Source organism: Colias eurytheme, chromosome 6, assembly GCF_061535395.1.
Source record: "Colias eurytheme isolate Ceu_HAF_F1 chromosome 6, ilColEury1 Martin Lab GWU primary, whole genome shotgun sequence".
Lineage (NCBI taxonomy): Eukaryota > Metazoa > Arthropoda > Insecta > Lepidoptera > Pieridae > Colias > Colias eurytheme.
The window spans coordinates 11,986,434-12,009,986 of NC_142985.1; the positions used below are offsets into that span (position 1 = coordinate 11,986,434).

The following is a 23,553-nucleotide window of genomic DNA, read 5'->3' on the forward strand; positions in this document are numbered from 1 at the left end:
GCTACCGTCAAATACATTTACGATTTTATTTTTTTTAAATTACATGTTAATTATTTTAGTTTATAGTTGATTTTATTACTGTAGTTCTGTGTATAATAAATAAAAAAACCCATATATTATTCACTACGGACTGCCGTTTAAAAATGGAACATAACTTTGAAAATTATTGTCGAATTTGTTTAGATGTAGAATCCAAACATGTTTCAATATACGAGGATCCTATTATACATTTACATATTAAATCATGTTTATCCATGACTGTGAGCCAAACTGATAATCTTCCGAAAGGTATTTGTGAATCTTGTGTATCGCAGCTTAATAATTTTTATAATTTTCAACTGAATGCGCGTTGCTCGCAAGATTGGCTCGAATCCACTTTACAGGATAAGAGAAAAAACACAGAAACTAAAACTTTTATAACGCCGCTTCCCGATCCTGAATACAATTCAGATTCACTCCTTGAATTTCTGAATAGTACATCTAACATAGAGGAGTATTTAAACAATTTAGGTAAGGAAGATATACCTGTAATAGTAAATATGTTAGATAGAACGGAAGGCGATAAATTGGCCAAAGCAAAGCAAAGCCCAAAAAAGAAGGATAAGCAGAAATCTGTCAACATGAACATTGATGTTTTGGATTCAGATATAGAAATTGTAAAAGAGTTATTGATGAAAGAATCGGAACCAAAGAAGGACAATCTTCACTCATGTTTTGCTTGTAAGGAAAGTTTGGATAGCATTGAAACTCTATCACAACATTTGAGTATATGCGAAAGTGCAAGCCGAACTTGTGTGCTTTGTAACACACTGTTTGACTCCAAACAGAAGATGCTTCAACACCTCTTAACACACAATATAACAGCCCCTTTAACCTGTACTTGTGGCAGAAAGTTTGAAGATAAGGAAAAACTATTAGCACATACAAAATACTGTAACATTGATCATATAGCATCTATGGGATTTATGTATAGGTGTAAGCAATGTAAGGAAATGTTCACAGAGCGGTTCCAGCTATACAAACACGCAAAGAAACATGTGTTGCAGGCTGAACAAAGGATGTGTGATATATGTGGGCATACATTTGTGGGAAATGAAGCGTTAACTAAACATAGAAAACAGGAACATAATAAGCCTAATAACTGTCATTATAAGTTAGTTTTTTCTATAAACAATATTTTTTTCTAGTTTACCATTAAGTATTGTATTTTGTTATATGTATTATGGATATTAAGATTGCCTCCTTGTATACATAACCAAATCTGCAAAATTGGTCTGATTGATTTATAATGAAATAAATAAATATTATAGGACATTATTACACAAATCGACCTAGTCCCACAGTAAGCTCAATAAAGGCTTGTGTTGTGGGTACTAGGCGACGATAAATATAATATTTAATAAATACATATATAGATAATAACACCCAGACCCAAGAACAAATAATTGAGTTCATCACACAAATATTTGCCCAGACCGGGGATCGAACCCGGGACCGTCGGCTCAGTAGGCAGTTACTTTACCACTGCGCCAACCGCGTCGTCAATCGTATTGCATATTGTTCTATGATTCAATTAACTTTTTTAATAACTATATCTTGTATATTTATCTCGGACAAACTTCAATCCAAGCCATACTTCTTTTTTGTTTGATATTTTAAAAGATTCTTGTCACACAGATAATTTTTTTTTTAATTTCCAGGTGCAAAGTATGTAGTTTCTCGACAATAAATCGTAAAGAAATGTACAAGCATGTACACAAACACACCAACGGTAAAGACTCAAAACATCTCTGTGAAACCTGCGGCCAATGTTTCTCTACACGAGTCACTTTGTTACGACATTCGCTACTACACAGCAATAGCAGATGTCCTGTTTGCTCCAAGGTGTTTAATGATGAGAAGAAACGAGACAAACATATGTTGGATCATGCAGAAATGGTTATGTGCGAGAAGTGCGGACAATCTGTGAATAGTATTGAGCTCAATGAACATGGCTGCTTATGATTTTAATTTCAGTATAATTACTGTTTAAATACACCAAAGAAACCCTAAGAAATGAACAAGATACAATATTTTAATGTGAATTTGGACCAAAAATGGCTGATCAATAAATCTATCAGATTTTATACAAGGTTTTATAATTTTTTAGCTGGTATGTTACTTTAAGTATTATATTATCAAACAGTAAATCAATTTAATATTGTATTTCAAAATAAGGTAAAATATTAAACAACATTAGAAATATTTCAATTTATTTAAATAACATATTATTAAACTAAAAATTACACACCATTATAAAATACAATACATTGTAAAAAAGATAAGTCTCACTATAAATTTGAAGTAAATATCAAATGTATCTAAATTCTATATTATTCTTAACAAAAGCAAAACCATCCTCGATGTGGGTAGTTGAAGAAATCTGTTAATATAATCCTTATTCTGTAGGGTATAAGGTTGTGTATTGCAATAAACGTTTTCATGAACGATGGTATGCTGATGCACTTGCGGTTCTTACGAATTCCTGAAATAGAGGTTAATAATTTATTTTAGTAGAAGTTATTTTAATAAAAATTGATAAAAAAAAAATTCCAAAAAATATACTCCGCTTCGTTAAAGTCAGTAGTGAGGCAGTTTCCAAAAATCATGAAATGTTATGCTCAGAAGTAGATGTTTATGTATTCAAGCAAATCTAAATTAAAATTAATCATTTTGTAGGAATACAAAGAAGAAATTATTGTAATAGGTAATGAAAGACGCAGATTTTTATCAATAAGAGTTTCACTCCGTTGCTTTAAAAGCACACCTTCAATAATGATCCTAGCGGCTTCTTTAGCACTAATCTCCGAGTACCACCACGTGAATCGGTGAGACGGTGGTGGGTATAACCCCGTGGACACCGTAGCTAAGTACACAGAAGTCGTGTTTATATTTTTGGTCCAAGTGTCCAAGCGTAGCTCTTCAGATAACGACTCCATTAGACCTTTAAAATTAATCTTATATTATATTTTTAATCACATTTAAGTTATTTTACTACGTTGATCTGTGTATTGGGTGCGCTTTATCGAGATTGAGAAATGAGGGTATGTTTCGAAATCATTGTAAAGTAACAAATATTTATTTTACGTAAAAAAATAATTTATTGTTCTATATTATGTATAGTTGTGTGTGTATTGTGAGGTTTGATAGGTAAATGAATGAAAAATATGGAACATCACCTCTTAATCCAAATTTAGCTGCACAATACGGCACCATATCGGAGCAAGGCATTAGTCCAGAACTAGAGTTTATAGCCACGATGTGGCCGTGACGCTTCTCTATCATACTTGGCAGAAACGCTTCGATCAACTGTAGATAAGGATTTGTAGAAATTACTTGTAAGTAACAAGATAGTCGTAAGAAGCAGCAAGTCTGTCTTTAAACCCCAACTAAAAAGCACTTAAGTATGTATAAAAATTTTAAACTAGAATTTAAGAATCGAGGTATCAGGTATGTTACCTACTATTTTCGTGTTGCGAAAAAACAGTTAGTAGTTGCAGAAAAGATTATTACAAAAAATATATGGAAATATACATAACATTGTCATCAAACCCACCCAAAAATGCGCCATCAGATTAACTTCAATCAGTCTCCCAATCCTCTCAGTACTGAGATGTGTGAGCGGCGCACAAGTGAGCGCCCCGGCGTTGCTTACGACCATGGTCACTTCGCTGAGTTGTCGCCGCATGCGAACCGCTAGCGACGCAACCTGATCCCGCATGGTCACGTCTATCGTGAAGCCGTATGACTGTAAAATGGAATGTGATTGATTATAGAAATGGCTTCGGATGCTATTGACCTTAAATGAAGAAATCGAAATGATATCAAGTAACGAATTATGTTCTCTTAACTGAGTGCAATACGTTTTGAAGAATATATTTTGAATACGCGTTGCGGGTAATTCTCAATATGTGGTCGGAATTAACTTCTGTTTGCATTTTAGCACACTTATTTTAATACACTACAGAGCGTATTTCAATGTAAAGAATATAGGTTAGCGTGAGTGAATAGGATCTATAGAAAAATCGATGTTTTCGTAGAGATTTTTTTTATAAGGAATTCGCATTTTCAAATATTATCTTACATCGCCGTCCTTCTTCCGTATCTCTTCAACAACCGCTCTGTTCCGTCGTGCATCGTTGTCCCAGCAGATAACGGTTGCACCAAGTTCAGCAAATTGTAGAGCGAGCTCGCGACCGATGCCTTGGCCTGCTCCAGTTATCTGAAAACAAAGATACCTATGATATTTTTGTCATTATTACTAGTATTCTTCGTCTACCTACTAGTAGTGTATAAAATTTAATTTCTAGCACTGTCTTGTTTATAAAAAGGCGATCGCACCGGGGCTTTTCAAGCATTCCCTGGTTCTGCGATTTTCGTTATTTTTCAAAGTTATCTGCGATGGTTACAAATGTATGAGATGATATCCAGAGGACCAGCAAAAAATTGCCAAGATAGAGTTTCAGCATTCTTATCCATCATAAACTTATAAAAATATACTTGATAAAAATATCAGGATAATATACGGCTACTAAAAAATCGTCGTATTTACCAGCACAGTCTCTCCACACAAGCTCTTCATAGTCGGCGGTATGAACACCCTCACAATCGCAACAGCACACGTCGACACCAGCTTGGTAACCAGAATCACTATATCCAAAGTCAACAAGGGTACCGAAACTAACCCCCCTCTCCCCCACCACGGGAGTATCCATACCTCCTGTAGCACCCTGAACCGTCGCGCCAAGTACCCTACAAAACGTACGAATATGTTCTTTTTACGCATAGATTGAGTAAATACACAGTAAATAATACAAATGTTGTGACAAGGTTTGACAAAGTCAGTGGTGATTTCTTTTCTTATGCCGTGAAAACATGTGGCCTATTTTTATTAGAAACGTATTTTTATCTCTAGATTTTCTCCAATAAATAATTTGCAATAAATTAATTCATAACAACAATTGCAATTTCTTAAAATGTTTATTCTTGATTTATACCTAATGTAAAAAATAAATTAGTTTGTTCCTAACTAATGGCTGGTTCACACTTTGATTAGTGCGAGTGCAGGTGATTAGTGCGAGTGCAGGTGTGTAGTGCGAGTAGTGTCCAATTCAACTGCGAGTGCAGGTGATTAGTGCGAGTGCAGGACAATGGTGAAATTTGCGACGCTACACACTACGCTAAACACTAAACACTAAACACTCCTGTCCAGACGTGTGTAGGCAGGCACACTGCGAGTGAGGGGGAAGGGAGGGCGCGCGGGACGTGGCTACTCGCAGTCCACTCGCAAAAAAATAGAACACGCTTCTATTCACTTTACTACACAGCCTACTAAACACTCGCACTAAACAGTCGCTGTCCACACGTAGTACTACTCATCACCTGCACTCGCACTAAAGGCTGGTTCACACTTTGATTAGTGCGAGTGCAGGTGATGAGTGCGAGTGCAGGTGTGTAGTGCGAGTAGTGTCCAATTCAACTGCGAGTGCAGGTGATTAGTGCGAGTGCAGGACAATGGTGAAATTCGCGACGCTACACACTACGCTAAACACTAAACACTAAACACTCCTGTCCAGACGTGTTTAGGCAGGCACACTGCGAGTGAGGGGGAAGGGAGGGCGCGCGGGACGTGGCTACTCGCAGTCCACTCGCAAAAAAATAGAACACGCTTCTATTCACTTTACTACACAGCCTACTAAACACTCGCACTAAACAGTCGCTGTCCACACGTAGTACTACTCATCACCTGCACTCGCACTAATCAAAGTGTGAACCAGCCATAATCAAAGTGTGAACCAGCCATAAAATTTGTTGGCACAATTTTCTAATTGCAATGTCACTCTCCGTCATCATCCTTATTTTGCAAACCACTGGAAACACTTTGATTTATTTATTAATACCTTTTGCCGTGCCTTTTACCGTTGATACCTTTAAATCATGGCGAAACCATTGCAAAAGGAGAGAGAAAATAGATCAGCGGAAAAGAAGGATTTAACTTTCCATCCCTATAATATAACTCCGGAGAGTGCACATACTTCAATACTGCTGTTAGAGTCTGCTGAACCGGAGATATTATGCCAGGTTATACTTTTTTTTACAAATATTATAGTTCTTAACTTAGTTAGCTAGCTACTAAGTAGTTACTATTCTGTGGCTAAGTTGCCTTTAGGTAGGTACCTAAGTACCTAGGTACTTTATTTTGCAGTTACTCTGAATTTATTTAGACTATCATCATCAACGCAACATACCTAAACCGGCTAAACCATTGGGTTTAAAATTGCTTAAAAGATGTATTAGTAACGTTTCAATGACGTAATGTATCAAAAAAGGCACCTATAAAAAATAAAGGCAGGAAGAAAGAAAACAACAGCTTACATGATAGACTAAAATGCATTTCGTTTAAGCGACACTTAATTATTACAGACTCTTCGAGCAATAACCAAGTTCTCAGCACAAGAGATGCACAACCGTTATGTCCTGTTCGACTTGGACGCTATAAAATACATTTTACCTCACGTGGAACATCCAGAGTTGAACATCAAACGGTTTGCTCTGAAGGCTTTAGCGCAACTCTGTCAGTTACCTAAAGGGCCAGAACAGGTACTGGCTAATCCCCAAAATTTGAGGAAAATCGCTTTTATGTTGGTGAAGGTATGATAATCTTTATAAAGAATAATTCTTTTTAATAAAATAAATATGTAACAAAATTATTGCACATTTTTTCAAGTTTTCCATTGTGGCTCCAAGCCTTCTCTGTCAGGAAAGCTAATGTTCTCTATTCGGAACTATTTACAAAATAACCGTTTATTTGTAATCATTCCTAAGTTAAAATTAAATTTTTATGATTTCAGATAGAAGACGTATTCGTGTTGGAATTTGCGTCCCTCGTCCTATCAGAATTGACTCGCGAACCGCTAGGATGTGAGCAGCTGGTGTCAGCGAATATATTGAACAGCCTGTGCGGTAGGATGAAGAACAGTCTAGATCCTGATGTTCAAAAGAATTGTCTACAGGTATGAATTCTTTAAGTACTTATCATTTATTCTATATCAGCTAAATAGGAAATAGGTAGCTAAATAAAGTTTAAGTGTCTATTTCTCGCTTCATAATAAACGCAGTGGAAATAGCGGGCGTGAGGTAGTCTATACATATAATAAAATCGTAGGAAAGTCAAAACTGTACATTGAATATTTTTTTAAAAGAATACATATTCCATGATCTATAATCGATATAGAAGCCAAAAATATAGTTTTTAGAATTTTTGTCTGTTTGTCTGTTTGTCTGTTTGTCTGTTTGTCTGTATGTTTGTCCGAGCTAATCTCGAAAAGTACTGCATAGATTGACTTCAAATTTTGCATGAATATTACTAACAGGTCGAGTGAGGTTTTTTTAAACATATTATCATGCTATCACCTCCGGGGGAGGAGCTGTGAACCTTTACTTTTCTTACGTATTCCGTGTACTACAACAGCGTACAATCTAAAGACTCATGTTTAAATGTTGTTTTTGAGTAAGCCATGCTATTATCTAGCTTTACACTATAAAAACTACGTCATTTACGTAATTTGGGCAGAGAAACTGTTTAATGAATCTTAGTACTATAAAGACAAATTTGATTCAGCGCCATCTATGAGATTTCGTAAAAATCAAATCAATTTACATGTTAACACTACTGAACACAATGTTAAAAATTAATAATTTAAATATAATTATGTTATTTATTTATTTAACTCTTTAACCCATAATAAATCTTCCCTTCCCTATAAGGTGCGCTTATAATTCGTGTGAATATACTACATTTTTAAAAGTGAGGGTAGATGTATATTATTTTAAGTCAAACTAGACACCATTACAGTTAATCTAATATTGATTGTGTTCATTGGTTACATTTTTAAAAATCTTCGTGTTTTAATAATTCGATCACGAGGCGGGACTCTAATACAAAAAGGTTAGTTCGTTGATAATTATTATTCCTTCATCATTTACATGTTGTTAGTAAAAATATACTTTGACTGTTAATACTTTTGTTCAGTATTTATCTGTATGATTATTGCTTGGTAATTAATATATTTTCATGTCGTATACCTAATTATAAACATAAGTGTGATGTGAAACTAGCTGGATTTATTTTTACACACTCACAGTCTTATATTTTGTGTTAATGTTAAAATAGTATTAATAATAGTGTAAATCATAATATTTTTTCAAAGTTAAAAATATTTCCTTTTTTCTGATGGTGTTGCCATCGAATTAAACCGCGCTGTCGTTTCGTTCACAAAAAGTCATGTTATTAGGACCGAATATGTAGCCGCCTCAACTTACGGAAACGAGAGTAACCTGCGTTGTCTGTTAGTTATTGTATAGTCGAATTTAACGTTACATGGAAATTGGAATCTAAATATATGTATACCTACTTATATTAAATCTGTAGAGGTCAATTCTGCACATGAAATATATTTCCTAAATAACTATTATTTTTCATATTCGTGAGCAGAGCAGCAACTCCATTTTTAAGCTTTCGTCGCGTGTGCGTTCTTAATGCGTGTATCTTAATGGTTAAAGCTACACAGAAATCAAGTATGAAGGAAATGTTCTCCATATTATATAAAAAATATCTCCCGACATCATAAATGTCTATCTTTTATGGTTGAGCTTAGGAGTTCAAAGCTTTCTGATTATATTTGTCTACTAGCTGTCCCCGCGACTTCTTTCGCGTGGAATAGTGACTATGGGACCTATGACCATGGGCTCAGGGTGGGGCAACAATAAAAAATCATTTTTATTTTCATGCTCCCACTCCCGCGCCCACTCGCACTCCCACGCCATATGCCACGTTCAGTCCCAATCCCACGCCCACGCCCACTCCCCTTCACAATTAGTACCTACCAGATCAAAGCCAGGGTAAGCGCCCCACCCAGCCCCACCGTGGCTACGCCCATGCTGAATTACTACTTAAGATAAATTATTAAAGAAAATCAAGAAATGAAATGCCTAACCTATACCAAATAGTTACTACATAATGTAATTAAAAATTATGATTAGTATATAATATCGAAAATCAAAAAAGAAATGCCTAACTAATTCTACGTAAAATTTCTTTTAAATTATGTCATATTATTTTTTAGGAACCAGGGGGGGGAGAGGAGCAAATTCTATTTCCTTCCTTTCTTAAACGGATGTTTTTAATAATCTATGGTGTAGCCTGCACTGATCAGCTTAATCGATACTCAGTTTTTATCAAATCCAGCAATAAATCCAAATTAGATCTTTCCTGTCTCACGCACGTAGGTAACTAAAGGCTGAAGAGAGAGAGAGCACGTAACTAAACCGTTTAGACGAAGAAAAGTGTATAGAAAAAGGAATAAATAATTTCATAAACTTCCCGACGATCTTTAAAAATAAATTATAACTTTCATTTTTTTCATTCCCACTTTTACCCCTATGTAGGTATAATAAGTGGATGAACCAATTTTGATACACTTTATCTAAGAACCAGCGTCGGAAAATATTCTGCCTAACAAAAAAAACCGCATCTAATTCGGTTTACCTGTTAGCCAGCTACGGTGCCATAGACAGACACACACACACACACAGAAATACATAGCGGTCAAACACATAACACCGGTCTTTTTGCGTCGGGGGTTAAAAATATAATACGACATAATTTAAAGGACATTTTATGTGGAAAATTTACCTATACACCAGGGTAGATAATGTTTGAAACAAAAAAAATCGCAGTAGGATGAAACCCATTAGAAAAGGATATGATAAAAATGTAAGGAAAAATAAATTACGGTCAATCGGAGTTCGGGAAGTGGGAGGGGGGGGGGGGGAGCTTTTAAGAGAAAAAAATGGTTTCTCTCGATTTCTCGATAATAATAACACCTGCTAATTTTTTTCTACATATTTTAATTGTACAGACATCACTTTTCCACAATTTTATTATACATATGTATTGCTTCACAAGCATTGGCAGACGACAAGCGCTTGTCGCCATCCGTCGCGATTTAAACTGAGCGTTCCCACGGCATGTGTGCGTATGGCAAGCACTGGCGAGCGACAAGCGCGCCGATTCCCATGGCATGTGGTGTGGTGTGGCGCGGTCGGATTTGTGAAGCAAACATGTCGTGGGAATCAGGCTTTAACTTAATTTTTATTCACCCGCATCAGTGCCACCTAAAAAATCTTTATATCGAAATTCAAGCAAAGTTAAGAAAATGAGAAATAAGAGTTCTCAAGGATCGTTAGAGATAAGAGGCTTACTATTGACCGAAAACAACATGTGTTATGCCGAACCTGAAACCGCTTCACAACGAGAATTGCGGCTCACAGCTGACCGCGAACGGCATGTACTATCCTGTGAGACCGAAACCTTCACTGAGAGGGTATAACGTCTCACAGCTGATCGCAAATGGCATATTGTACTATCCCGTGAGACCGAAACCCTCACTGAGAGGGAATTACGTCTCACAGCTGATCACGATCGTCATATTTTATCTCGAGAATCTGAAACTTTTACTCAATATGAAGACCGTTTGACAAATAATAGGGTGCACCATAATATTATTCGATCTCTCGAAGATGAACATGAGCATAAGCAATGACTAGAGTAGGGACGCGAATATTACCATTATTTGAGACAAGAACGATTAATAAGTTTGTTTAATGAAAGATTAAGAATTGAAACTATTGGTCTCTTGAAACAGACGAATAGCGAGAGGCCCGTCTTACTGCAGACAGATTTCGACATAGTCTTAATGACTTAGAGGTAAACATAGAAGATCAATCTACAAATTCGGTGGTGTGGTCCGACAAATATAAAAGTGGGTTTGCTTATAACCTCACAATTGATTACAGATCATCTTCTGTATAGGCGATATTAACGTAGTATGTTCTTTTTGTAATGCTTTAAAGTGGAGTAAGGAGTCGGCTTTCGTTTGAAGATACGCCGGAACCTTTGAAATCACTACTTTTAAGTTTTAGAGGAACATGTGCAATCTAAACAGTTCTTAGACAATATTAGCTCTTATAGTATTGCGTTTTAAATGATCCTTTGGTGCTCAACAATTATCAGATGCTCCTTTCATTCTTACTTTTAAGATACAAGGTCAAGTTTATCATTTGATAGGATCCCTTTTGCCTGAAGGCCAACCTAAGTTTCTTTAAATATATTTTGTATTCGACTACGACGAATAATCGAATACAAGAAATCAATATTTCTCGAATTTAAAACTGAACTCATTTCACAATTTTAGAACATGTTAATTCATCAGGTTAATCCGTATATATGCGTTTTAAATCGACATTAGAAGCTTTTCCTCAAGATGGTGATATTAATATAAAATTGGTATAAATGCCGATAGACGGAAGTCTATCAGCACTCAGGAATTCCCTGAGCGTGTTATAACGCCCAGGCCACAGTATTACAATTTTTCCTACAGTAGGGCGACGAATGTATTTTCGCATAGCAACGGAGGGGAACTCGTGGGGGGTAAAGTGACGCGGGCCACGTACCACAAACATGCTTAGTTTGTGGTACTGAGCGCGAAAGAAAGTCATCGTGTTTTTAGTAAAGTTACTATGTAAACTAACGTAATTTATTACTTAGGTACATATTCTATAATGGTGCGCTCAAACTGTTAATCTACATTAAATTTAGATTATTATTTTAATAACTAAGAAATGTAGAATTTAAATCACATTCATTCATGTTTTCCTCAGATATTCGATGTCTATGATTTTCGATGATTTTAAGATTTTCTTATCAGAGTATTCAATTTTAATGTAGTTTAATTTTATAAGAGACAATTAAGAACATTCAAAAATAAAGTGTCACGTATTTTTTTTAAACGACGAATGACGAAAAACGACCGAATCGCGGACGAAGTCGCGGGCAACAGCTAGTTAGTAAAATAATATTATATTTATTAGTAATCGTCTCATTTGAGTAGATGACCGTCCCATCTACCTGACTAGCAGTTTTTTACTATATGTAATTTCATCATCCAACTACTCCCGACTTGGTTTGAGTCGGACTCGATTAGACGCGGTTTTATCTGCGCCCTTTACCAGAGAGTTCGTAGTTGCCCTGTATTTTCTCCGAATTTTCGAGATTAGCGTATTCAAATGGATAAACAACCAAACCATTCAGATTCATAGAATTAGCATTGCTAATAACTAGGCTTACAATGAAGTAGAATAAGACATTGTCCAATCATTCCAGACACTAAGTAACCTACTAGAAGACCCAGTGTGCGCATCTGAAGTGACAAAGAACCAACAATTCAGTTGGGCCTCTCTCCTCGCACTAATGCAAAGCCAATACTTAGCGATACAACACGCTGCCCTAAAGACCGTGGACCAATTGATATGTAGGTACAAGGACGTGGTCGTGCAGAAGTCGTTTAGAGCCTCTACAGGAGTACTGGATCTTTGTGATATACTTGAGGTATGTTTTCGTTGTTTTCTGGAAGTATTTTGTGTGATGGCTGTTTTAATCCGTATCGAACCCACACCGTTGCATTTTATTAGTCCTACTGCCAAAAAGAGCGTGAAATTAGATTTTTGTACAACACATGGTATTTAGTTACAATAAAGGCGGAATATTAATAAATAATTTGGAAAATCCAAAAGTGCACGCCTCATAATTTTTTTTTAATAAATATTTATTAATTATTATTTTTGTTTATTTAATAACAATTAAACCACATCGAATCAGACCCTGAAAAATGAAAGGGTTCTATTCCTGAGCATACTCAAGCGTAAGAGAAAAAAAAGACTCGATTAGTAAAGTATTTCGGTCGCTATCGTGTTAACAAGAAAAAGGATCCGCACATACAGACACACGGACGTCCAAGACAGAACTTTTTTAAACTGTTTTTTAACTAGTTTAAATAACAAAAATGACATCAAAAATATCATGAACGTTAAAAATAGTGTTTTTTCTTAATATGTGTGTGTATGTATTATCTTACAAGTGCAATGTATGATACATAAAGACATTTTAAGTTTGAAAAAACAGATGTTTTGCGCGAAGTGACAGTAGTACCCACCTCAACGCTTCGCTTATGAGGCGTGCAATAAATAAATATAATCTAGAAAAAAAGAAACATAAGAGAGTGCTATTTAAAAGAATACAAATAGAGATAAAAAGAGCTATATCTCCACTCCCAAAAACTGACTGTATACCTATAGTTGTATATATCTTCCAGTCCTACGAATTCCGGGATGTCCATACCCAAGTACTAGGCGTATTACGCAACTACGTAGAAACAGAAGAGAACGCAGCACATTTGTACCAATCTGGGTGTATTCTACGTTTACTGGCGTATCTAGAGATGGCCCTACCGGCTATGAAGCCACATTGCCTTGCTGTGCTAACTAAGATGTCGTTCACTTCTAATGGACGGGATGTTAGTGTTTTTCTCTTTAACTGCATAGATATAAAGGAATCTTTAAAGTATGGAAAAGTGTAGGGTATTACTAGTGACTTCTTTCAAAGAGCAAAATAAATTACTGTCCATATTTTCTAATGTAAATCTTGAACTTTTTCGTACACTCTATAATTCAGCAACTTAAAATTTCTTGAACTTTGCTTGCATTCCTTATACATAAAAATCTTTTGATATTTCTGTAATTGTCATATGAGCGCATTTACCTACATAGTATCAAAGCTAAATATTAGATCGGCAAGCAAATCAGCTTATAATGTTACCATTTCAGATTATTTGCTTGTCGATCTAATAATGTTAACATTCTGCCTTCTTTTCTTACAGGCTCTATACGAAACGGGTACAGACTTAGTATTCTGTCACCAACTGCTAAGCTCAAATGTTGAATTGTTAGCGGACGCTGCTATGGGTGTTGCCAACATGACGAAGTTATTGCCGGCCGCTGTGAGAATGTCCGATACCAACATTATAGAAGCGTTGTGTGGTAAGTTTGTTTATTTGACCGTTTCTTACCTAGAAATATACATATTCTGGGTTTGGGCAGCAAATTGACGAAAAGCAGAAGTAAATAGCAAGTGAAGTACTATGTTATACGAATACGAGACTACGCAATCTGTTAGAAAAGACAAACTGATATTATATTTGTGAAAGTATATGACAGTCTTCGTAATTAATTTTGGTATAAATGTTCCTGGTAAGATCCAAAATTACAATTGAAATAAAGCATTTGGACCAAATCTTATAAAAAGCGCCCTAATTTACTTATTTAGTTAAGCAAGTCTTCATCACATTATCATAACTAACCAGATACCTAATTATTTCGTTTCTTAAACATTTTTATCCAAATTACAAAATAAATAAATAATTTCAGCCATATTAGCAGACGACGCAGCAGTTTGGTTCTACATAAGGATGAACGCTCTCCGTGCTTTGTCCGAATTATGTCGAATTATACCTAAAGCTGCCTACAGCGCGATCGAACCTAAGACCTTTGCTTCTTTGAGGAATATTAATAAGAAGTGTAAGTGGTTAAGAAATTAAAGATTTATAATGTAGGGTAAATAAATAGGGTTTGTGCCTATGTTGCAAAATTTTAAGTTATCAGCATTTTAATGCAGTATATAAGATGTGCTCGACAGCAATCATAAACTTAATCTATACTAATCTATACTAATATTATAAAGCTGAAGAGTTTGTTTATTTGTTTGAACGCGCTAATCTCGAGAACTACTGGTCGATTTGAAAAATTCTTTCGGTGTTAGATTGCTCATTTATCGAGGAAGGCTACATAGGCTACATATCATCATGCTACGACCAACAGTAGTGGAGCCACGGGGGTGAAACCGCGCGGAGCAGCTAGTTCATAATAAAATAATAAAAAATCCTGGGAAATTTGATATTTCCATGACCAAATTGTCAAAGAAAAAAATATTTTCCGAGAAACTTTTGACTAGCCTATTTGAAAACTATTTATTGATAAAAGTATATATTTTCCTATATAAATAAACACAATATTTTCAGTCAAAGACAATCCGATAGAAGCGCAACGACTAGCAGTGCAATGTTACATCAATTTGCAGAACTACCATGTTAGCACTAAAGCGATGCTTAACGCTGAATTTATGCAAGAATTGCTTAATATTTTACAGGTGGATATTATCTACTACATATTATAATCTATACTAATATTATAGAGCTGAAGAGTTTGTTTGTTTGAACGCGCTAATCTCAGAAACTACTGGTGCGATTTGAAAAATTATTTCGGTGTTAGATAGCCCATTTATCGAGGAAGGCTATAGATATCATCACGCTAAAGCCAACAGGAGTGGAGCAACGCAGGCGAAACCGCGGGGCACAGCTAGTAAATAAATAAATAGTCCGTATTACTTAACATTTTCCAGGTTGATACTGTACTTCGGTACGGATGTATGTATGTTTGTTTTTGGAAAAAAACTACAAAACCATACTTATTTAAAACTTACTGGAAAACCACGCTCTTTGTAGGCTATGACGGAATAAAAAACTTTTCAATAGTTTTTGAGTTTATCGCGAACATACAGACACACGCGAATATAAGTACTTAATGAAATTAATATTTTTTTTTACAATCCCAGCGTATAGACATCAGTTTGAAAATAATGACGTGCACCGTGATTAGTGGACTGATGAAAGAAGAAATGGCTAAGGACTTATTTACATCGAAAAATGGAGAGGAGGTATTATTTTACCCTTTATTAGAGGCTCTCGTCTTCCCTTCATCTTAAAGATGAAGGGAAGACGAGAGCTTCATCTAGCGGGCCTAATGTTTAAGATTATTAGAACTGGTAAGCCTGTTTACCTGTATGAGAAACTGTCGTGGGCTAAAGATTCGCATGAACTAAATACACGAAGTAAAGCAGATAATAAACTGACCATTCCAAAACACCGATCTACAGGTTTCAGAGGAGGGTTTAAGTTTTCTGCCACTAAAATCTGGAATGATCTCCCTCCCCCACTAAGATTAGATATGGCATATGTAACTTTTAAAAAAAAACTCAAGATCTTTTTAATAAAAAAACAGATTAGTGGTGATAATTAAAAACTCAACCTCTTTAGCGTTGAATATGTATTTGTGGTATTATGTATAATATGTGAACGTAACATAGTAGTGAACTGACGATTCCTTTTTATTGTATTGTTTTTCCGTTGTTATAATATATATATATAAGTATATAGTAGATAATTACGTAGGCAGATTGTTGGCGGCGAACCTCAACTCCAAGGCCAGACTGAAAATCAGCGCTGTAGTAAGTACTCTCGAGTCAAACAGCATAGCTGAGTCTGGGCCTTTTACCACAAAAATACTTTTATTTTATTTTCTTATTTTTGTTTATTTTTATTTTCAATTTTGTTATTAGGTTAAGTAGATTTTAAGTTTTTTTTGTATCCAAATTATTGTGGCAATAAATACATTTCATTTCATTTCATTTCATTTCATTTCAATCATTATTAATGCTATCATTTTTAAGTCTCTGAAACCTTTTCGGTTACCCTTTTATCTATGTAGGTAGGTACCTAAATCGAAAAAATTCATTCTCATATTATCATGTCTTTCGCACGATTATGAATTTACAATCCACTAACTAAACTCATTACTGTTTATTTCATTAAATATTTTAATAATTTTTACTTTATTCTATTTATCTTGGATAATAATCTTAATCTTAATCTTAATACTATTATAAAGGCGAAAGTTTATAAGTATGGATGTATGGATGTTTGTTACTCTTTCACGTAAAAACTACTGAATGGATTACAATGAAATTTAGCACACATATAGAAAGTAACTTGGATAACACATAGGATAGGTTTTATCCCGGAAATCCCACGGGAACGGGAACTATGCGGGTTTTCCTTTGAAAACGCGGGCGAAGCCGCGGGCGGAAATCTAGTAATCTATACTTCTATACTAATATTATTAAGAGGAAAGGTTTGTAATGATGTATGTATATATGTATGGCTTTCACGCATAAACTACTGGACCGATTTTGATGAAATTTGGCACAGACAATCTTTAGACCCTGAGAAAGAACATAGGCTACCTTTTATTGCGAAATATGTACCACGGGCGAAGCCGGGGCGGACCGCTAGTAATTAATAATCGTAAAAAACTACAACAAAAAAAAACTATCTTAACAAAGCCGTAGAGAGTGGCTAGTTTAAAATAATATTTAAGTTTATAGTTACCAGATATTATTAGTATATATATATAGTTACCAGATATTATTAGTATATATATATTATAGTATATATATTATATATAATTATATTCCAAAGGTGGTATCACAAAACTTACGCATAGAGCACGTGGGTCTCCGCACCGCGTTGTGTTTGTTAATTGCCGCCAGCGTGTCGGAAGATGGCGCTGATGTGTATCTGGACTTGGGGACTATACATTTGTTCGTATATCTATACTATAATATTATAAAGCTGAAGAGTTTGTTTGTTTGAACGTGCTAATCTCAGGAACTACCGGTTCGATTTGAAAAATTATCAACATCACGCTAAGACCAAGACCAAGAAGGAGCCTAGCGAAACCGTGAAGCGCAGCTAATCTCTATATCATATAAAATTTTCGTGTCACAATGTTAGTTACCATACACCTCCGAAACGACTGCACCGATTTTCATGAAATTTTGTTTGCCTAATGTCTAAGAATCGGCCAACATCTATTTTTCATACTCCTAAGTGATAAAAGTACGCAGACCAACGTTTGCCGGGACAGGTAGTTTCCTATAATATGTCACTGAACTCCTAAATCGATTTTAGTGCGAATTTTTATGTTTGGCTGATATGATAATAATTTAGGCTTACCATTCGAATGCGAGCGAAGCCGCGTAGAAAAGCGCGTTTAACCTAACTTACCGACCAAACATGAATCTAGACTTCCAAAAAATTTTCTTTATAAAATTATTTTTAAGCTATTGCATAGCTTCTATCGCGGGCCTTGAGCGCGGGGACTGAATCGAGAAATTCCGTAACGAAAAAACCTCACGCTCCCCACTCCGACGGGCGCGGAGGTGTGGCTTGAAGGCATAGCATGCAATAGCTTTACCGCGGCAGTCCCCGAGTGTCACACGTCTTTTTAAATATTATTATTTTCGTCATCCAAACCTTTGTTTTCATATAATAATTGAAAATTATCTATCTAGCATGGTAGAAAACAAGCAAGCAAGATACGTAGTGAGTGCGTGGGAGCCGGCGCTAGAAGCGATATTCCGGCAACATCCGTCTGCCAAGTTTGCGTACACTGGGAGATTGGATATTAATGATTTTACTCAGGTAATTTCATTTACTTATCACTTATCACAATATATCGCGTTATACATTAGAAACACATCACTACTAATCGCTTTTTCTGTCCCTATGTCCCTTTGTATGCTTAAATCTCGGATTTTGATGCGGCTTTTATTAATAGATTGAGTGATTCAAGAGGAAGGTTTTAGTATATAATTATTTTATATTAGGTTTTAGACAAAGCGGGCGAAGCCGCGGGCGGTAAGCTAGTAATATATACCTATATCTATCATCAAATTCACTATTTATTTGTTCTAAGTAAGTAATCGATATTAATATTGATTATGGATTTTGGAGATTTTTTTCCTTTTTACTCACACTTTTGCATATCTCATTATACTTCCATAATTTAAAGTAATAAATACTATTACGTAATAATATATAGCTTCGAAAGTGTCCCCAAAAATAGAAATAGATTAATAATAATCGGAAGTTTTATGTCGTTATTGTTTTGAAAGTATACGCAGTTTATTATCTATAAGTACTTATTAAAAAATTAATTTGTAAAAACTACTACTTATAAGTGTATCGTTATTATCTGCAGGAGGGTTTCTACGTCCAAAAGTGCCTAAACAGTCCATTTCCCACGATCCAATCACTCGTGAACAAGACTCCCCCTCACACGGACCCAGTGTATATCTGCATGTTTCACCAACCGTTTGACGCTGTGTCTAATATGGATATACGGACGCCTTGTATGTGAAGCTTGAGTTCATTATTGTTAGAAGAAAATTTATTATATTCATTCATATCACATTTTATTTAAATTTATAAACATTTCGGAAAGATTCATATGTACATCCTGTCTCCATAAAAAAGGTCCGTTGCGATGCTAAAGAAAGAGAAAAAGACACAATTTATAATACACTAGCTGTTCCGCGCGGTTTCACCCGCATTGCTCCGCTCCTGTTGGTCTTAGCGTGATGATATATACATATATAACCATCCTCGATAAATGGGCTATCTTACACCGAAATAATTTTTCAAATCGGACCAGTAGTTCCTGAGATTAGCGCGTTCAAACAAACAACAAACAAGCAAACTCTTCAGTTTTATAATATTAGTATAGATTATGTAAGGATATTTTACGCATTTTTTGTGTAGCTTTGTGATTGCATAGTCTAATAGTCAGAGCTTTTGGGTTAGCACCTACTATTAAAGGTTTTCTTTTATCATTATAATATTTAATTTAATATTATAGATGAATCAGAAGCCCGTCTCGCGATATCGCAGTCGAGTCGGCTGCGGTTGCCCAAACTGCCCGATGACGTTAATTTGCGGCAGTATTTACTGAGATTGAAGATTTGGTTTGGTGATCCGTAAGTTGTAAAATAATGATTTATCAATTAGAAATAGAAAAAAAGTGTTTTATTTGCCACCATGTAAAAAATATAAATCTTAATAATCTAACACAGAACAGAAAACAAAAAAAAAAGACGGGTTGCACTGGGGGAGTGCCGGCAGAAGTGAAAACTTGATTATTAACGTTGAGCATGTTTGATATTTTGGAATGGTATCCGTCTTACGCTTTTTCGATCAGGGGCCTTAGACAAAGTAACAATTAAAAAACGATAACGAAGTTAGAAAAGGAAAAATGTATGGGATTGACATTAGATAGACCACGTGATCTAACGCGGCGTATGTCAATCTCATACATTTTTGCCTTTTCTAACTTCGTTATCGTTTTTTAATTGTTACTTTGTCTAAGGCCCCAGGTTACGTGTCCTGACGCGAGTTTAAGATTTTATACCCAACGCCGCTAAAGAAGTTTTCACTTCAAAAAAAAAGATAGCAATGGTGGCAAAAAGGACTCCCCGTCTGCAAAGCAGCTAGTAAATTCAAATTCAAATTGTATTTATTTGCAAGAATGTAGTTACAAATTATAGATGTTTTAATTACTATTAATTAACCCTTTAGCAGTAATTAAGAACCTAGCCTATTTATTTTTTTAAACAATTCAGATTATTTTAACTACCTCCTCTGGTCTTATTTGTCATTTAGATTTTAGGACGAACTCGTTATTAATAAGTAGAACCCTAGTTTAATATTTGATTTTATGAATTTTTACAGGGCTAAATCTCTACATTACTTCGAGATTGAAGATGCTCATTATGAAGTAAGGTCAGTTTTATTGCTACCCTTTATTTGCTATGTAAAATGTTATTTTTGCTGTAAAATTGAACCAGTAAACGAAATGTGAAATATATGTTTTTTTAGATAAAAAAATATGTTTAAACCCCCGTAAGTTGACAAGAATTGCACTATGATTCGATCACATGAATATTATTATCGGAAAGCAATATTATTGTATACTAGCTGCGCTTCGTGGTTTCACCCGCGTGGCTCCGCTCTGTTAGTCTTAACGTAATGATACATGTATAGCCTTCGTCGATAAATGGGCTATCCAACACCGAAAGAATTTTTCAAATCGGACCATTAGTTCATGAGATTAGCGCGTTCAAACAAACACTTCAAGAAAATATTACAAATCTATACTTTATAATATTATAAGTATAGATTTATAATATTTTCTTAGCTTATATTTTACACTAAAACATCTATCAGATACCGCGACAAATGCGAAGAAGTATCATCATCTCTAAAGAACCGAGCCCAACTATTGGCAGAGTTCGTAGCTGAACAAATGTGCGGTTTGTCGCAAGAAAAGGACTGCACCATGCCCAGTGTCAACTTGCACTTATCCGATTTGATGGTTAGTGCGGGAATTATAAAGCAATAGTTTTATGAAAGTTAAAAAATTTTATTCCTCGTGAACCACTCTATCTATTGAAAAAAAAACATTAAAATCAGCACAATCATCGCGCAATCATATTCACGTTAATTCTTCTAGAATAAATATTTGAAATTCGTTTTAATAAATTCTGGTAACAGAAGCGAATGACTGTCGAAGTTTTGTGTTCCTAATCAAACTGGGTGATTTGTATTTGCTTTGTCGGCGACGCTAGCGTGTGCGGCGGGCTCTATGTGCTTTTTGTTTTACCTAAAGGATAAGAGGATATTTAGGTTTTAGGCAATTTTTCTCATCAAATTTGTATTTTTAATAACCGTATTTTCATTTAATTACAGGAAGAGCTAGGCTCTTGCGTAGTGGGTATCGGGTGGGTGAAATGCGGGGGGATGTTAGAGCGGGCCGTGCTGTACAAAGTGCTCGCGGACCGCGTGGGGCTGCCGTGCGCGCTGTACCGAGCGGGCACTCGGGCCTGGTGCGAGATAGCCGTGCCGGAGATAGTGCGTATAAATATAAAAAATAGTTACTACGTACATTCAACATACCAGAAGACACGCACAATATCACCAGAAGACACACTCACACCTGAAGACACACACACCAGAAGACACAAACTCACACCAGAAGACTCACACTCACACCAGAATACTCACACTCACACCAAAAGACACACACGGCCACCAGGAGACTATCACACTCACACCAGAAGACACAAACTCACAACATAAGACACACACGCCCACCAGAAGACTCACACTCACACCAGAAGACACAAACTCACACCTGAAGACTCACACCAGAAGATACAAACTCACACTATAAGACAAACTCACACTCACACCAGAAGACACACACTCACATCAGAAGACACACAATCCATATCTTCTGTGGGGGTGTGATATCTTCTCCGGTGCGATTTTGTAAAATTTGTGCCGAAGTGTGTTTGGTTCTAGTATTTAAAAACTGAAAAGCTTCAACTTAGCCGAGTGTTTGTATGTGTTTGTCTGACTAGTAATCTGCGTAGTTTCACTAACATGACATAACATGTATTGTGTATGTCGTATTTTTCGTACTGATAATAATTATTATTGCCTATTGTTTTTCTTAAAAATTGTAACAAAAATCTTCCCTTTCCAGACGGAAACAACAGACAAAGAAGAAAGTTACCCAGCCGGGTTACTCCGGGCCAACTACGTAGTGGACCTCACTCTATCCCCGGGAACACTTGTACCGCGAGAGAGTCCGATCGCGCAGAAAATCTGCGGGAATAGCGCGCCTTGTACTGCTAGAGAGTTGGTGGATGTGTGTCGGTGTGAACACTAACCTAAAAATACGTAATAAAGAATGGATGTTAACATTAATTTCTAATTGTGAAATAAATAATGATGTATAAATGTTTGTTTTATTTGTACTTCCCGACTAATTTATTGCCTAATGACTAGTTATTATAATTATTCTAAGGAGTCAATAAAAAACACATAAAACTTTGCAGATACCACCAACCATATTTAATACATACTAGCGGTCCGCCCCGGCTTCGCCCGTGGTACATGTTTACGTTTTCTCTACATAAGAACCATCCTCGTTCTTCAAGGAATATAATAAAAAAAGAATTAACGAAATCGGTTCAGCCGTTCTCAAGTTATGCGCTTACCAACACATTTTGGGATTCATTTTTGTTATCAATAGAATCTTGAAAATGATGATTGGAATACAATAAATCGGGGATGTAGGATTTATAAAAAATAGTACAGTTTATTAATTATTTAAAACAGTCTTAATTTCCATTTTCTAGGCAAAAATTGGACAAATGCATCGTTAATTGATACGAGTTATGTCCGTTAAGAAACACTAACAGGTATGGGTTTTTTTTTCTCAATAAGTCAGGGATGAAAAATTTAACTAAAAAAAGTATGTACTGCCATTCCATCCATTTTGGGACTTCTTCTTCGTCATATCATTCTAGTCAGAGCGAACGTGGTCAACATGAGGTTTGGGGGGGTAGATGTTACCCGCTTCACGATGTTCCGCCATATCTCTCTGTTTCCTGGCATTCCGCTATACTCGTGAAGTGAATCGCTAATCTGAATCCGCCAGCAGCCAATCTGATCGGTCCATCGATATGGATTCCAAATTGTAGCACGAGGCAAAAAGCTTTTTTTAAACTGTTGTCAAGATGGTGTGGATGAAAATTAAGCGTGTGTGCTATATGGTGGTGGAATTTAGCAGCAGACAGCGATCCAAACAGTTCATCAGAGAACTCTCTATGATAGATGCGTTACAATACGCAGTATGCGACTTCTCTACGCAGTGATAGAGAATGAAGCCGAGAACGAGTCGCACAGCACATAATGACCCATTGTTCTAAAATATATTCTTCATGTTTAGATAGATATTATGTTGTTGGACCTATTAGTGTAATTTTAACAAAAAATATCAATGTCCATTATAGGAACCAAAGCAAATTCAGTCATCGAC

At 35.7% G+C, this 23,553-nt stretch overlaps 3 protein-coding genes across 3 annotated transcripts; 2 read left to right on the plus strand and 1 right to left on the minus strand.

Moving 5' to 3' along the window:
• Positions 1-60: 60 nt before the first annotated feature.
• On the plus strand, positions 61-2,007 carry LOC149908069 (uncharacterized). The gene is made up of 2 exons (XM_090103201.1): positions 61-1,153; positions 1,701-2,007. Exons 1-2 carry the CDS (start codon positions 144-146, stop codon positions 2,002-2,004), a joined length of 1,314 nt encoding a protein of 437 aa, XP_089959327.1. The 5' UTR covers positions 61-143; the 3' UTR covers positions 2,005-2,007.
• A 311-nt stretch (positions 2,008-2,318) lies between these two features.
• LOC149908070 (17-beta-hydroxysteroid dehydrogenase 13-like) lies at positions 2,319-5,066 on the minus strand. Its single transcript, XM_090103200.1, has 6 exons — positions 4,592-5,066; positions 4,124-4,261; positions 3,596-3,787; positions 3,219-3,348; positions 2,807-2,983; positions 2,319-2,524 (listed from the first exon to the last, which is right to left on the minus strand). Exons 1-6 carry the CDS (start codon positions 4,823-4,825, stop codon positions 2,379-2,381), a joined length of 1,017 nt encoding a protein of 338 aa, XP_089959326.1. The 5' UTR covers positions 4,826-5,066; the 3' UTR covers positions 2,319-2,378.
• Positions 5,067-5,965: 899 nt separating this feature from the next.
• Positions 5,966-22,442, plus strand: LOC149908071 (armadillo repeat-containing protein 3). Its single transcript, XM_090103220.1, has 17 exons — positions 5,966-6,120; positions 6,463-6,690; positions 6,891-7,052; positions 12,263-12,487; positions 13,251-13,451; positions 13,815-13,974; positions 14,362-14,511; positions 15,012-15,139; positions 15,605-15,706; positions 17,307-17,428; positions 18,182-18,311; positions 18,871-19,021; positions 19,528-19,645; positions 20,397-20,447; positions 20,892-21,039; positions 21,414-21,575; positions 22,213-22,442. The coding sequence occupies exons 1-17, from the start codon at positions 5,977-5,979 to the stop codon at positions 22,396-22,398; spliced, it is 2,568 nt and encodes an 855-aa protein (XP_089959346.1). The 5' UTR covers positions 5,966-5,976; the 3' UTR covers positions 22,399-22,442.
• Positions 22,443-23,553: the final 1,111 nt, after the last annotated feature.

Coding starts and splice junctions, on each gene's coding strand:
- LOC149908071 (XM_090103220.1), top strand. CDS start 5,977: ATGGCGAAACCATTGCAAAAGGAGAGAGAAAATAGATCAGCGGAAAAG. Junction 7,053..12,262: donor TTCAAAAGAATTGTCTACAG/GTATGAATTCTT, acceptor CAATCATTCCAG/ACACTAAGTAACCTACTAGA. Junction 13,975..14,361: donor CATTATAGAAGCGTTGTGTG/GTAAGTTTGTTT, acceptor AAATAATTTCAG/CCATATTAGCAGACGACGCA.
- LOC149908069 (XM_090103201.1), top strand. CDS start 144: ATGGAACATAACTTTGAAAATTATTGTCGAATTTGTTTAGATGTAGAA. Junction 1,154..1,700: donor CCTAATAACTGTCATTATAA/GTTAGTTTTTTC, acceptor TTTAATTTCCAG/GTGCAAAGTATGTAGTTTCT.
- LOC149908070 (XM_090103200.1), bottom strand. CDS start 4,825: ATGCGTAAAAAGAACATATTCGTACGTTTTGTAGGGTACTTGGCGCGA. Junction 4,262..4,591: donor TGTGTGGAGAGACTGTGCTG/GTAAATACGACG, acceptor CTTTGTTTTCAG/ATAACTGGAGCAGGCCAAGG. Junction 2,984..3,218: donor AGCTAAATTTGGATTAAGAG/GTGATGTTCCAT, acceptor TTAATTTTAAAG/GTCTAATGGAGTCGTTATCT.